Source organism: Amphiura filiformis, chromosome 18 (genome assembly GCF_039555335.1).
Source record: "Amphiura filiformis chromosome 18, Afil_fr2py, whole genome shotgun sequence".
Taxonomy (NCBI): domain Eukaryota; kingdom Metazoa; phylum Echinodermata; class Ophiuroidea; order Amphilepidida; family Amphiuridae; genus Amphiura; species Amphiura filiformis.
The window spans coordinates 2,469,928-2,486,093 of NC_092645.1; the positions used below are offsets into that span (position 1 = coordinate 2,469,928).

Genomic DNA, 16,166 nt, shown 5'->3' on the forward strand with positions numbered 1-16,166 from the left:
AACAATGCTTATCAGGTAAAATAATAGTTTCTCATAGACATGATAGAGGAACTCAGTTTATCACAAAAACTACTGAGTGCTTGGCTTGCCATGTAAATTTAGATCAGTGGACAAATAAGGCTGGTTTTTCATAGCTTGCTTAGAGGCCATTCGCCACTTGCACGGTTCCGCCATTATGCACTATATGCGGGAGAGCCTCGAACTGGCAGCATACATGAAAGGAAGAATTACGTAACCTTACACAGAATGTTATATGACTGGTTCAATTCCCATTCATGTATGCTGCCAGTTCGAGGCTCTCCCCGCACATAGTGCATACTGGCGGAACCGTGCAAGTGGCGAATGGAGCAATTATACCTGAAGTCATAGGAATGATGAAACATTTATAAAATAAAGTCAGAAGATTGTCTCCTTTGGTAGGACTAGCCCTGGTGGCATATAAAACTTTGCCTCTAGCTGAGCTTACAAACCAGGGATATGAGACAATAGAGTTCATCAACCTCTCACCATTTTGGCATCAAATCCATAGGATCCAATAGACTACTATAAAAACTACTACTATCATATTCACATGTTCATAAACAGATATTAACAAGTACATGTAGATGACATCTTTTTAAATGTTTTCCAAATTGTAAACATGGCATAAATATGAAAAATGGATGATTTCAACATTCTTACCGAAAAAGGTGACCTTTAGTGAATTTTTCCTGCAAAAAAGGGCTGATTTTCAATGTTTTTACAGAAAAACAGCGGAACTTTGTATTTGAATTGGCCTCTCTGATTACATCTTTGACCCCAACAATGCTCATTGTGACCATGTGCACAGTACATGAATTTATATATGACAAAATGTTCAAAAATGTTATTTATTGATTAATTGGTTGACTGTAAGCAGTTAAAGTCAACCAATTGTCAGCCAATATTTCGCTTATTTCTCATAGGCAATGTCATTTTGGCCCCCGTACAGGAAAAAGTTGATATCCTTAGTATTTTTGTAGACCCCAATGTGCAATAGTTCCAATTCAACAAGATCCATCCATATGTTTCTTCAGCTGAATAACCAGTTATGGGATATCTGGTCCATTGAGGCTACTGTCTGGGCCCCGTACAGGAAAAAAGTTGGTGTCATTGGTATTTTGTATAATACAATGGGTAATAGTTCCAATTCAAAAGATTCATCCATGTGTCTCTTCAGCTGAATGGGTATAGGTCATTGGTAGATCACCAGCGTGGCCATCTTCGGAGTCTAATTTCACCCTTCTTAAGATGAGCACTCCTGGTGTAATTTTCTCTTGCAATGACAAAATTGGATAAATCAGTTAAGGGACATTAGGCCCTTTGGACAATTTGAAAAATCGGTTATGGGATATTGGGCCCTTTGAGGCTACTGTCTAGGCCCCGTACAGGAAAAGTTGCTGTCATTGGTATTTTTGTGCACCCCAATGTGTAATTGTTCCAATGCACAAATATTTATGCATGTCTTCCTTCAGCTGAATAACCTGTTATGGGGCATCGGGGTCTTTGAGGCTACTGTCTGGGCCCCTGTACAGGAAACAATTGCTGTCATTTGTATTTTTGTGCACTCCAATGTGTAATAGTTCCAATGCAAAAATATTTATGCATGCCTCTCTTCAGCTGAATAAATCAGTTATGGGACATTGGGCCCTTTGAGGCTACTGTCTGAGCCCCGTACAGAAAAAAGTTTCCGTCATTGGTATTTTTGTGCACCACAATGTCTAATAGTACCAATGCATATAGATTCATCCATGCCTTCCTTCAGCTGAATAACCTGTTATGGGACATTGGGCCCTTTGAGGCTACTGTCTGGGCCCCTGTACGGGAAAAAGTTGCTGTCATGGGTATTTTTGTGCAACCCAATGTGTAACAGTTCCAATGCTAAAAGATTTACGCATGTCTTCCTTCAGCTGAATAACCTGTTATGGGGCATCGGGCCCTTTGAGGCTACTGTCTGGGCCCCCGTACAGGCCAAAGTTGCTGTCATTGATATTTTTGTAAATCCCAATGGGTAATAATTCCAATGCAAAAAGATTCATCCATGTCTCTCTTCAGCTGAATAAGTCAGTTATGGGACATTGGGCCCATTGGGCCCTTTGAGGCTACTGTCTGGGCCCCTGTACAGGAAAAAAGTTGCTGTCATTGGTATTTTGTGCACCCCAATGTGTAATAGGCCTAGTTCCATTTCAAAAAGATTCATCCTTGTCTCTCTTCAGCTGAATAACACCATATGGGCGGGCCCCTTTGGGGCTACTGTCTGGGCCCCCGTACAGGCCAAAGTTGCTGTCATTGCTATAGGCATGAAAAGTATCCTCCTGGGAGTGATATCCATGCAACAAGTTTTGTCCATGTCTCTCTTGAGCTGAATAAACGCATTTTTGGCCCCCTATTTTGTGACCCCCAGGCTGAACGTACAGGCTGTGACCTGGCAGCAATATGGAATATTGAATCTTGGGCCTATACTAACATAATCAGACCATCAAACCTTTTGTCTCTTCTGAGCTGAATAAATTGTCTGGGCTCCTAGTCTACTTTCTTTCGCCTTGATAGTTGGTCAAAGTGTTGTTATTATATAAGTAGAAAACTTATATAATAACAGCCCTTAATTTGCATATTTGCATACTAAAGCATCGTCGTCTACGCTTTTCGACTATGTTACTATCGCGCACGCTATACTACTGCTCACCAGTCTTTTTTCTCTTTTTTTTGTCTTTGCTCTGTGTGATGTTTACTCCTTTCTGGATTTGTGCCACCTACGTTGGTTTTAGTCGCCCGACCGGGCCGGCGCGTTTAGTTTTTCATTGGCATTCAGCAGGACCTGACGTTCTGGAGTTTCTGATGATTGTTTGATGCATGCAGTAGAACTGTATTCATGTTTAAGCAAAGTTGAACACCGATGGCGCTATTTATCTTAAATCTCGTTTGTTACTTGTATATGGCATATAAATGAATAACATATTAAAAACACTTTCCAAAGCAAACATAATTAATTATGCAAAATAAAAGTATATACCCTGAACATTTATGCATGGATTTTAGGCCATCTTATTTCTTAATTAAATCCTGTGTCTCAAAGCTTGTGAGAAATTGAAAACCTAACCTTTTTTACCGTATTTAAAAAAAATTTTATGTGCCAGTACAGGATTTCGGACAAGCATTTTGTGCCAAAAATATCCAATGTTGCAAATGTTGGAATAGCAGACAAAAAAGTCACTGCTACAAACTATTATTCTTCTCTTTTATTATTTTCCTGTCAGTTTGCGACAAAATCGAAAACTTGAAATCAAATACGAATTTTGAGTTTTATTTTCGCCTTTTTGTTTAAAAAAAATAAAAGGAGATAAAGAAAATTGAATTTCTTGATTTTCAAAGAGGACTACGCGCAGCGTTGAGACACAGGATTTAATTAAGATGGCCGTAGCAAAATATTGGCAAAAATCAGTGAGCTGACTTTTCAGTAGGCCTAATTGTAGCTGACATTGAATGAAAGATAGGATACAGGAAAATACAAAAATGTAGGCCTATTAGGAAAATCGTGAGCTATTGTATGTCTGATTTGCTTCAAACAATTACAAAAGGTATTATAATATAGGGGCTGTGCAATAATTATGAGCCTTGGGGAGGTTAAAATGGAGGGGGGCAAGAAATTTTGGCGAGCCGAAAAGGGGGGGCCATTTTTGGTCAGCCGAGAGGGGGGGGCAAGCGATTTTGGGCGCGGGTTCATGGGGCGCCTGTGAGGTAAAACGCTCTAAAAAGGCTTAGGAAAACAGTACGGAAACGCTTTAGTATGCAAATTTTACTGCTCGCTGCGCTCGCAACAGATAGACCATATAAGGGGTGGTGCAATAATTATGTGTACCCCCGGGTGGTGAATTATAGGGGGGTGAAAGATTTTTGGCAGGCCAAAAGGGGGGCAAGCATTTTTGGCAGGTCGAAAAAAGGGGTCAAGCAATTTTTGGCAGGTCGAAAGGGGGGGGCAAGCGATTTTTGGCACAGATATTTTGGTCACCGTATCTATATTACGCCCTAAAAAGGTGTAGGAAAACGTTAGGAACACGTTCAAATATGCAAAATTTCCTGCTCGCTGCACTTGCATTATGATAAGCAATTTAAGGTTTTAAATTCAGGTTCCCAAAATCTTGCATGTGTAAGGGGGGGGACAAAGATTTTTGGCACATCAAAAGGGGGGGGGGGCAAAGGTTTTTGGCACGTTTTTTGGCATGGCCAAAGGGGGGGGGGGCAACCGTTTTTTGGCAGACCATTTTGAGAATTCACTGTGACCACCCGGGGGTACACATAATTATTGCACCACCCCTAAGGTTTGCAAATTGGGATCCCAAAATTGCCATGTGTAAAGGTGGGGGGGGGGGCAAAGATTTGTTAGCAGGCCGAGAGGGGACAAGCGATTTTGGCAGGCCATTCGGAAATCCTGGGGCTCATAATTATTGCACAGCCCCTCAGTGTACTTTGCACAACTCAATTAATCTGTTCATACAGGGATGTTTGAACTGGTTCAAAACATGCTTTCCTAAATCCTATTAGAAATTAAATTTCCAGATATAAATATCCTAGGCCTAGGGTAACTTGGGGCAAATTGGGACACAGGGTAATTTGGGACAGTGATTTCGGAAATACTTTTATACCTTAAAATAGTCACATTTTGCCCATTTTTGCAACAAAATAACTTTGATATAATGTCTATTTATATTTCAAACCGTTTAAAAGTACCATTCTTCATTAAACAGGAACTTCTGAGGGCCGTAAGCTTAACACATCAAAATAAGTATTCCATTTTTTTGTCATGTCTAAGCAGAGGTCACGACTTGTGGCTCAATATCTGAATCAATGGTCCGGATTAGTGTTTCTCAAATTAAAAAATAACTTCTAAGCTACCCTTTCAATTAAATAAGACAACAATTGTAACTTTTTTCTTCGAAAATTTTAAGAAAAGCTTTCTTTTAGAAATATGCCACATTGGGGTAAAATGGGACGCCCTTGATTTACTGTGTGCTAACTCAAACTGTCCCATTTTGCCCCAACAAAAAAAGTCCCATAGTAAATCAATGGCGTCCCATTTTACCCCAGCTGTCCCATTTTACCCCAGCCTCTGTTACAGAAAAATCTTGCAGTGGGGTAAAATGGGACGCCTTAAAGACACCTTAATAAAATAATGAAGCCGGAGGCCGACCGGCACCAATTTTTGTGAAACGTAAGTCTACTAGACACTTGGTGATGTACCTTTTGTTTTGTAGTGGTCACTTGTCGCAAGTTGTCGGGTATTAGTATTATAGCCGAGTAAAATCTGGTGGGGCAAAATGGGACATTAGGTGGACCAATTTGCCCCACTTCCCCCACAAGCGGCTAGGGGACGCAGGGGTAACCTTGTCAATCAATCGTTATTCTATTGTCCACCAAAGTTAAGCTTAGGACATCACCAATACGTTTATATCCACGATCAATCCAATCGATAGGCAATTATCCCCAGAGGACCACTGTGCGAAATGACTAAGTTTAACGTGTGCGCATAAATCTGCATGGAATAAAAGTTAAATAGCCTAATTATAAAATATTACAATTTGAAATGAAATAAAATTAATAATAATAATGAAAAATCATCACAATCAAGTTATAAATAATGATAATAATAATAACTTTTATGTTAAATCATTGACCATTTATTAACATAAAGCTGCCAAGTAATTTACATTTTAATGTGAAGGTCTGAAAGGCCATCCCGGCAAACACAAAACGTTTTTGTATATTGTATATTTTATAATTTTATTAGAAATCACATAGCAGCCAACGGCTGAATTGCATGACATTTACATTAAAAATAGCATTATGAAAAATACATACATTTATAATTAAAACACTCAAACATTAAAAAACATACAAATAAATAAGAACACAAAAACGTTTTAAACAGGTTAGGCCTATATTGGGTTTCGGTTTTGGTAAAAACGTTTTAAATGTCGGGTTAAATAAAGGTCATAAAAAATTTTAAAATATTTTTGAAAAATATTTTCTGCAAACATTTTTTGCCAAATATTTTGTCACCACTTAATAATGATATGTTTGAGAATATTTGCAGTAGGCCTATGTTATCAAAAAATGTTTTTGAATTTTATGAAAAAGTTTTATTTCCTTTATATAACCCGACATTTATACATTTTCTGGCAACCTTTTCCAACCTTTTGCGAATGATGTCGAAAACTCGAAACATTTTGTGTTTGCTGGGATAATTGAACATAATTCAAAATTGAATAACACAATATATAAATAATAACAAAAATAATATTGCAAAACTGTAACACTAATAAATATGTATACTCAAAAGACGCATTCCTATTTGTATTAACAATTTGAGAATTATTAAAGTGCTTAGTTTTAACCAAATAAAAAAATCACAATTAAGCGCATTTTAATATAACATTTTTCTGCTAAATTGAATTGGTATTTGTATTCAAGTTAGGCCTACATTTTATGACAAGTTATAGTCATGCTGTTCGTGCGGATATTTATAATGTATAACGTTACGAATTCATATTTCTTATTTACATTATATTCTTATAATATTATCATTATTTTGTTTATATTTTTATGATTGTTTTTTTTTAAAATCGTAATCATAAAGAATAAATTTTAACTTGTTGTTGAGTGAATCCAGGTACCTGGCCGAATCACCTCGTAAAGTATGAAAGTGCGCCACCGTAGCTTAATTCCATGATCTTGATCCTACTTTTATCGATATACATCGATCACTTATCGGATTAAGTATTGAACACAATAGATGAAGTATTTGATTGACAAGGTTACCCCTGCGTCCCCTAGCCGCTTGTACTTCCCCCTACCCCTTAAAACCTAAATACCGTTTAGTATGCGGCCGTACAAGGCATATAAACTGTAGAAATGAGACTTCAATTAAGATTCGCTCGCCTTCCTTGTCTTTTAGCTATATGACTTTACAGGCAGATCTCAAGGAACTCCTGAAAACAGGGAATTTACACACCTCCTTAATTGGATTTTACTACCGGTCATTTGATGTACAATTTGATAGATAGAGCTGAATTAAATATTATATATTTGGTTGTTATTAAATATACGTCAATACATAATATTACAAAAATATTTAAATTTCAATTTTATATATAAATAAAAAGAAATATGTGCCATTATTGGTGTAAAAATAGAATTAAAAAGTATATTTACTTTTACTGAAAGTTTCTAACTATACGGTGGATTCTATTAATCCACCTACGCGATAACAAGTAGCGAAAAGTGTTGTGGACAAGTACTTGGCTGCTGAATTAGCCAAACTTTTCCACTTCCTATGTCTTTTTCTTGTACAATATTCCTTAACTACCGTGAGCATTAGCTTGGAATAAATCTCTTGTATATATTCTACCAATTCTAGGAATAAATAAGGATTGTCAGACTGTTTTTAACGGATCTTGTAGAAAGGAAGTGGGTACGAAATGTCGAAGTCAAAAGCCCGAAAAGGCAGCAAGCCAGATCCAATGGACAATCTGCCCAGCAAGCCACGGCTATGTTCGCTGTCAAAAGGACTGGTGGATATGGTTTTAATTTACACGGTGAAAAAGGAAAACACGGACAATTTATACGAGCTGTAGACCCAGGTTTGTATTGTTATGAATTTTTCAAAAATGTCAACATTTGTTTTAATCTGAGTATTCTGAAATCCGATACACTGTACACACATGTACATGTCGATAAATGATTTGCATACATGTAATCGATAAAAACAAAAATGACACACACACACAACTCACGGCCCGGCTCCGACCGTGAGAACAAGTCCTCAAATTTTTCCTTCGAAATTCGTAGTTACTACAACTACACACAACTTCCAAGACCAAGTCACACAATCACATGACACGTGCATTGCTCGAGAAGTCTAGCCAAGAATTTGCTCACCGATAGCTTCACATTAACATGTACATGTAATAACTAATGTAGGCTAGAGACCAAAGCAAAGAAGTCGGATTCACTGAAGCATGGCACCGTGTAAAGCATGTAGGTATGCCAGGCAAACACAGTTTGCTAGTCAGCCAAATCGCCGACAATGTCAATGCATTTTTACATAGAAATTTAAAACAACTGGCCGAAGAAAGAAACCTACATAAATATGTTTTCTATACTTCACTTGACCCAAATATGTGACTCCTCGCCACAACTGAGCCCGGATGTCGCCAGTGCCACATTGCCACTATTGAGATATGCTCCATCGAACTTAACAATAAACAATAGGAAAGAAAGGATTTATTGACTGTTTTATTGATTTTTCACTACTTAAATGTCAAGTACTATAGACATGATATACATCATTTTAAAGCTAATTTCAAGCAGAATATTTTGGTTGAATATCTCAAAAATGATGATTGGCGACATCCAGGGCTCAGTTGTGGCGAGGAGTCACATATATGATTTTTTATGGTGATAAGTCACTCGCACATGGAATTTTAGTGGGATTTTGCTACCAGCTCCATTACAAAAAGCTGCTATCATCATGAGACTAAGATCTAGAAACACCCCGAAATGCCGTTTTGGGGAATTTTGCTAGCTGAATCTTTTTGACATTGTTTGATGAAAGTCAATCTTTGACAAGATGTAACTTTGCTACGGAAAGTGCTATGAAAAAAAGGTTTTCATTTTTGGCTTTGTTTACTCAAGGGCTTTAATTTGATATATAAAATGATGCAGTTTGATGCAGCCCTCGAATTAAGGATCTGAAGGGCACGGCAACTTTTTAGGGCAAGTTCATAATTGCCTTGGATTTTCACTGAAAAGGCAAGGCAGCACAGCAGTTTGTAATATTTCAAGAGGGCATCATGCAACTGTTGTAAATTTGAGAAGGGCACCAAGACAATTTCTCAAAAGTGAAGAAAACACACAAACATAGATAGATGATTTTATAATGAAGGGGCAGGGCTGCAGGGGCACCGACGGAAACTTCATTAGGCTAATGAAAGTCAATTCCCAGTTTCCCGTTACATAATTTTTCATGACTGTGTAGGTGACCATTTCATTATTCATTATTCATTATTTTATACCATTTCATTATTGCATCTGTTACAGGCATAAACCAATAACTGCCCATGTATACATGTGGGTCATTATTTCTCAAATCACCCAAAAAAAATATGATTTTAAACCTCACCCCCTTCAAATTTGTTCAAAATTGGTATACAGGGTGATTTTGGCTGGCAAAGCTCAAATTTCAAATTTTAGCTTAATCGGATGTATGGTTTTCGCGCTATGTCCCGCCCATTTTTTGTGATTTCGGCGAAAAATGGCGCGCCCATCAATATTGTCGCGACTATATCTCCGTAACCGTGGGTCCTACTGAGCTGAAATTGGTGTCATTTTTTAGCTAATCTCTCAAAGAATCCAAATCTACTATCATTTAGTGTGTAGGAGGAAGAGAAAAATATGACCTTTTTTCTGTACTTTGACCTTGAACTTGACCTTGTTGCTTACGTGACATGCTGAGGTAATTTATGTTGGAATTATACCTCCATATGTTGTCTACATAATATCAAAAAATTGGAGGGGTAATATTTTTTGTTTTCTTGCTAGGCTTTCATAAAGCAAGCATGTGGTTGAAAAACTGTAAATTTGTATGTAGGCTCAGTATATTGTACACATGATACTATTATAATATAGGCCAATTGTATATAGACCTATGTACATGCATTAAATACACATGTTTTCACCTGCATACTTGCTTTGTGAAAGCTTAGCAAAAAAACAAAAAATATTACCCCTCCAATTTTTTGATATTTTGTAGACAACATATGGGGGTATGATTCCAATGCAAATTCGCTTCTCGGTCACGTGGGCAACAAGGTCAAATTCAAGGTCAAAGTACAGAAACAAAGGTCACAAATTTTCTCTTACTCCTACATACTAAATGATAGCAGATTTGGATTCTTTGAGAGATTAGCTAAATAATGACACCAATTTCAGCTCAGTAGGACCTACGGTTACGGAGATATGGTCGCTGATAATATTGATGATACGCACCATTTTTCACCAAATCGCAAAAAATGGGCGGGCATAGCTAAAACTGTACGTCCGATTAAGCTAAAATTTGACATCTGAGCTTTGCCACCCAAAATCACCCTGTATACCAATTTTGAACAAATTTGAAAGGGGTGAGGTGTTTCCCATTGGGTGAATTGAGAAATAATGACCCATGTGATAAATCACAGTTTGTAGTTACAGATGTAGTTTACAACCACATGAAGGTGATTGTACAACTATTATCAAAAGTTTCACAATATTTTTTACGGGATGAGATCAGAGCAGATCAAAAAGTGTGGGACAGAAAATTGAGTAGGTATTCATTATTAATTCATTATTAGCCATATACCATGCTCCTACTGCAAAGAAAATCCCTGAAAATCAACAGAAAGAGATTTATGATATATTTAAAAACACAATTATTTATTTGTATTAAAAAGTTTGTTAGAAATCAACATTTATTCAAAATAATGAAATATTTGGCCAGCAATTTGTTTTGAGCGGAGTAGGGTAACGGGAAACTTTGAATCAACTTTCATTAGCCTTATAGGGCACGGCAAGTGACTGCCTTGGGTAAAGGACATATTTTGAGGGCATTACGGCAGTGGGGATGGGCACCCACGGCAAAATGCCATGGGTGCCGTGGGTTAATTCGAGGGCTGGTTTGATGGCAAATTTGAATTCACCTAGCATACCTAAAGCATGCCAATGGAAGTTCAGAAGTAAAACATGGCCGATTACAACAGCAGGCGATTGAATAATAATAAATGTTGCTAAAATTACACTTTGTTTGACAGCAACATTTTAGACTGTCCAAAAATAGGCAAATCTTGCTTCAAAAGATACAGTTGACTCATCAAAATAACTTTCATCCAAATGTCAACATTAACAGAAATTTAAAATTTTATCAACATTTTTGTTGATGCAATCGGCGTCGCCTGTTGTGATCGGCTGTGTTTACTTCTGGAACTTCCATTGCATTACACGGTGTCACTCACTCATGCAATGCTTCAGCCTTTCAGGGAATCCGACTAGGTTTTGAATGCAGGTCTCTAGCCTAGAATGTGAAGTCATCAACAAAAATCGAATCAGGGACTTGTTTTCACTCGAACATCATCAACCGGAAGTGACGTAACACGGACCGACAGAATAATAATAATTAAACTGATATTCGGAATGTCATGGTAAACATGTATAATTGTATGAACGTATGCTGACTAATAACATTGACTAACGACTGATATAAAATGGAGCATGACGTACATACGCGTACATGTTAACTTATGTTCAGGAAGTGCTGGTCTTGCAGTTGCATGCAATCCGCAAACTAAAATCAGACTTAAAGTGACCTTGATCGAAATGCTGTTTTGCGTTACTCTATTAGAAACCGATTCATCATATTCATGGATAGGTAGTATTTTCAGTAGACCTCTGACGTTGCACTTTTCTGCAACGCTGTCAAATATTCTGTTGATGTTCAAATTTGGACCAATGTTGCTCTACTCAGTGTCATACTTCATATATTTCTACTGAAATGTATTTCAATAGCAATTGAATCAACTCTACAAATGTAGCCTCGAATGTGAAGCTATCGGTGAGCAAAGAAGTGGCTAGACTAAGCTTAATCAAGTCCATCATGCTATGCAAAATAGCAAAGTTCTTGCAAGAAGGGAAATTGCAGCTTGTAATATTTTGTTGAATGTATGGATGGGAACGTTAAACGGGTACCGTTAAAAGGCACGCATGATCCGTTCTACAATTGCGGTAGAGACGTGTACACGCAAGTCATTTTCAACCTTCAATTTTCCATTCCTCAATGCTAGTTGAAAGTAACAATCTGCAGATTTGTACATACTGCATGAAACTTTCTCAAACCCTCTATTTTCAATTATGCAGTCATTAATAATGCATTACTGACATGTTAGGGCCGTTGCTTTCACAAATTTTACCTTGTGTACGGTGCCATTGGTACTACATGTAGTACCGGTACCAATGGCACCGTTGGTACTACATGTAGTAAAACCTGTTAGAAATTCATGTTTTGTGAGGTGCACTGCACCTATCGTGTAATACCGTGTATCGTATTTCAACTTGACATTGATGTGTGTTTAAAATATGTTTTAAAAGCGCACACATCAAAAAATTAAAAAGTATAGGAGGCCACGCGTTTTGAACTCGCCACCCAAAAATGGTGGTGTTGTTACGCTTTTCCAAATCGAGACTCGTTCAAATTGTTATATCTCTGCTTAAACAAAAGGTATTGAAGTTTGTTTGGTGTCATGTTGTAGCTAAATGTGTGCCCTAACAGACCTCCAAAGGAGAATTGTTTATCAACTAAGATAGTGGAGTTAGAGTTGTTTGAGTTCAGAATGACCGAGGTGGGGGATGAGGCGGTGGCGGATGAGGCGGTGGCGGTATGTGCAAAGTCTATGGGAAATAAAGATTTTGTGTGTGCGCGTTGAATCAACTGATCATATCTTTGCATCTATATGGGCTACAGACATGGTTAAGAGCTCTTTTGAAAGATTATTTATTCTGCTAATTGTTTTTAATCATTTTGAACTCTTTATGATTGGTTTAGTTTATGAAATGCAAACTTTTATGTGCAAAACTACCTGTTTTCATATTAAACACTGTAGTAAGCAATGCGGATGTCTTCAAAATCTAAAAGTTGCCCTAAATTTTTAATTACTTATCCTATCAGAGTCAAAGTTTACATTTTCTGAGAGGAAATTTGATGAGGAATCTAAATATGGACTTACTTTTTTTGTATGGGTTAGGGCTAAAATGTTTCAGTTCAAAATATGTTGAATTGTAAAAAAATTTGAACATATTTTTGGACACCCTGTATTCCGAGATTACCAAACAGCTGTGATTTTTTTTCTTCCAAAGTCAGTAGGCTCCCCCTAACCTCTAACCAAATCAATGTTGATTACTTTCAGTTTATAACTGCAAGTTAGTAATAAGCAATGCATTAAGTAACCCATTTTTATTTGGATTTTTTTATTCCACCCTGTATAACTTCAAGGTCACCCTGTACAATGAGTTGAAATGTGTATATTTAAATTGCTTTTGCCTTCAGCTTTCCAAAAATGTATACTTTTGCTAGTTTAGGGTTGATAGTTGTGGAGATATTCTAATTTGAAACTTGATTGGTGTAAAAATTCATAATATTTGTGATGTAACGCTAAGGGTGGCGAGTTCAAAACACATGGCCAGGAACGGTGTAAGAATGAAACTGCCAAATTTGGCATACTTTGATTGAGAATGTGACTTTGTCAACAATTGTTACGGTACCGGGAATAGGGGTGATTTGGGCAATTTTGCAACCAGTTTTTGACTATTGCCTGCAAACTAAAAATATAATTTGTTGTGGCCTGCTCATTGACCAAATGATCCATGTATGGTTTACAAGCTGTAGGCCTACTGGTGCAGAATACTTTGGGATCTTAAAAGTTAAAAACAAAACAACACGATGACTGAAATAAATTTTAAGCTGAAGGGGCAAACATTTCATTTTTTTGGCCTCATGACCATATTCCTTTATTTGTTACCACCAAGAGTCAAGCAGCTCTAAAAACAGATTTGCAATGGGACTTGAGTGCATTAAGTTCAACCATGAAAAAAATAAATAAAGAGGAAACATTAGAAAAATAATTAGAAAAAATATGAAAACAAAGATGTGCTTATGTTCAACTTTCTTTGTAAGATATTTTGATGGTCACTCTTAACCACTGTCATCTTGCACTCATAAAGTTTAACTTAAAACTAGCAAATATTAAAAGTTGCTTTTAAGATACGGAGCACGGCGGGAAAAAGACGGCAAAACAGGAAGCTCATTGCCGGGAAATCTTGATAACTCGCGGGAAAGATCACACACAGGGAAAAAAACGAAGGTAGAAAAAGAAAAGGAAAGGGAAGAGAAAGAGGGAAGAAAAGAAAAGGGACAACAATAAATGATAAATTTATAAGAAAAACTTGTAATACGGAGTGATGAATCTTAGCAGACAATAATATTACAAGAAGGATGAATTATTTTATATCTGAAAAAAAGACAGTGTTTTGTTGTTCACCATCGCAAAATGCTTTTCATTTTCTACGTGTAACCTTTTTATGGGACACCATATCAAAAAATACTTTTTTGTCAATTTTGACCATGTTATAGATACAAATTACACCACCTTATGACATATGACCATTGACCAAAGTTTTTGTCAAGATACATACACGTATTTGAATAACTAGAACATAAGTAAAATTGACCGTTTTTGTCAAGATACATACACGTATTTGAATACCTAGAACATAAGTAAAATTGACCGCTTGGAAACCTTTGAAAGAAAGGAACAAAAGCATGTCTATGTATTGAGTCAAATCTGAATCAGACAAGTCACTGACTTGGTTATAATTGAACTAATCACCCAGAACATGTATAAATTTTTGTTGTTCTAATGAGCACAATCATGTACATGTAGGTGATTGCTTGCATATATTTAACATGTAAGGCCGGGTCACTGTGTGCACGGACTGTGCGAGTTATGGTATTGCATTCCCTTGCTTTGAAATGTACTTGTTTCATCTAAAACTAAAAATAGTGATTTTGATTCGAAATTAATGCACTTGTCACTTGGAAGTTGGAACACTAGCCCCTGGGTGACTGGGAATGGCCAGGCAGTTGATAAAATTTGACCAGATTTTGATGCAAATTTTGGCCCCGCAGGGCCAGGCATGTGATGGGCCTTGTACTCGGAGTTGACCAAGTCCATATAGAGGTGGGAATTTTGAGAAGGACTTGAGCCAAAAGGCTGGGGTTTACATCAATTACGGCATTTGCCCAGCTAGTAGGGGTCAGGGGTTTACTCAGGACATGGTCAGGTGTTGGTCTGGGACTGATGAGAGTATCGGCTGAGAGTTAGTTGGGGAGTTATACAGCTGTGACATAAGTCCTGGTCAGGCATGTGCATAATCACATTATTGCATTTTAGGTCTGAGTTTTCAGGTGAATTTTGAGCAGTATTTGATTTTTCTCCGATTTAAAATCAACAAGCTTGTAAATTAGAGTCTACAATGATTTAAAACTTAAATTTTTAAAACATGCCCAAATACCACAATCATGTTTTCCTCTGATGCTTACGCTTTTTTTTCAACTTTGGGAAATGGGTATTACTTTGTGGATCACACTGAACATTGTATCATACTACTACTTGTGTCGCATCTTATTTTTAATGCCATGTTGTATTTCACGATTCGAATCTGCTGCAAAATCTCAACTTGAGACGAGATAGACTATATAATATTTTGCAGTTAAACCTTTGATGAGCGCGTACTACCGCAAAATCAGAGCTAACAACACGTATGGCGCAAAACTTCATTCATAAATTTCCACTCGGCAACACAGATTGGCTCAGCAGTTCATAGACAAGTGCGTTTCAACGCAGTAAATATGTGATACGTATGCTTAAAATAGGCTCTTGTCAAAGGTGTGTACTGCAAAATATAGTGCAGTATCCTACATGTACATTTAAGGTTGCAGTTTGCACTTGGCCTTGTTGGTTCATGAATGAATCAGGGTTGTGCCCAGTAAGCAAACACTGAAAGCAACCCACAAGTTTTTTGTTTGTTTTGTGTAAACCAAGGCCAGGGAACCCGCACTTTAGTCATACAAAGTACATTCAATCTTGGTCATTTTCATATTTTCACAATTTCTTGTGTTCAATTTAGCTTTTTTAAAAACAAAAAAATTGTTTGTGCGCAGCAGTTCTAAACAATCATTCAAGTACCATACATGAAGTGCATGTCGGAAAGTCAAAATTGGTGAGAATATTGCATTCAAAGTAACACAACATCTTTGAAATCATTGAAGTATGAAAATTTTTTCCCACAAATATTGATTTTTATTTTCAGTACAAATGTTTAAAGTGTAGGTGGCACTGGTGACTGATTACTTCCAAATAAGGCAATAAATAGGTTTAATTAGTAATGCAAAACATGAAATATATTTGTATTCATGAAAATTTCACAAGTGACATGATTTGCAGACTTTTCATTTTGGAAAATATTTCTTGTTCCAATTAGGTCAATAAGAATATAGGTCTATAAATTTT

At 36.9% G+C, this 16,166-nt stretch overlaps 1 protein-coding gene across 1 annotated transcript in view; it reads left to right on the forward strand.

Moving 5' to 3' along the window:
- Window positions 1-7,289: 7,289 nt before the first annotated feature.
- LOC140139743 (uncharacterized) overlaps window positions 7,290-16,166 on the forward strand; it is a 44,836-nt gene continuing 35,959 nt past the window's right edge. The window contains 2 exon segments of the mRNA XM_072161451.1: window positions 7,290-7,581; window positions 7,584-7,655. Coding sequence (XP_072017552.1) covers window positions 7,494-7,581; window positions 7,584-7,655 — 160 coding nt within the window. The 5' untranslated portion in view covers window positions 7,290-7,493.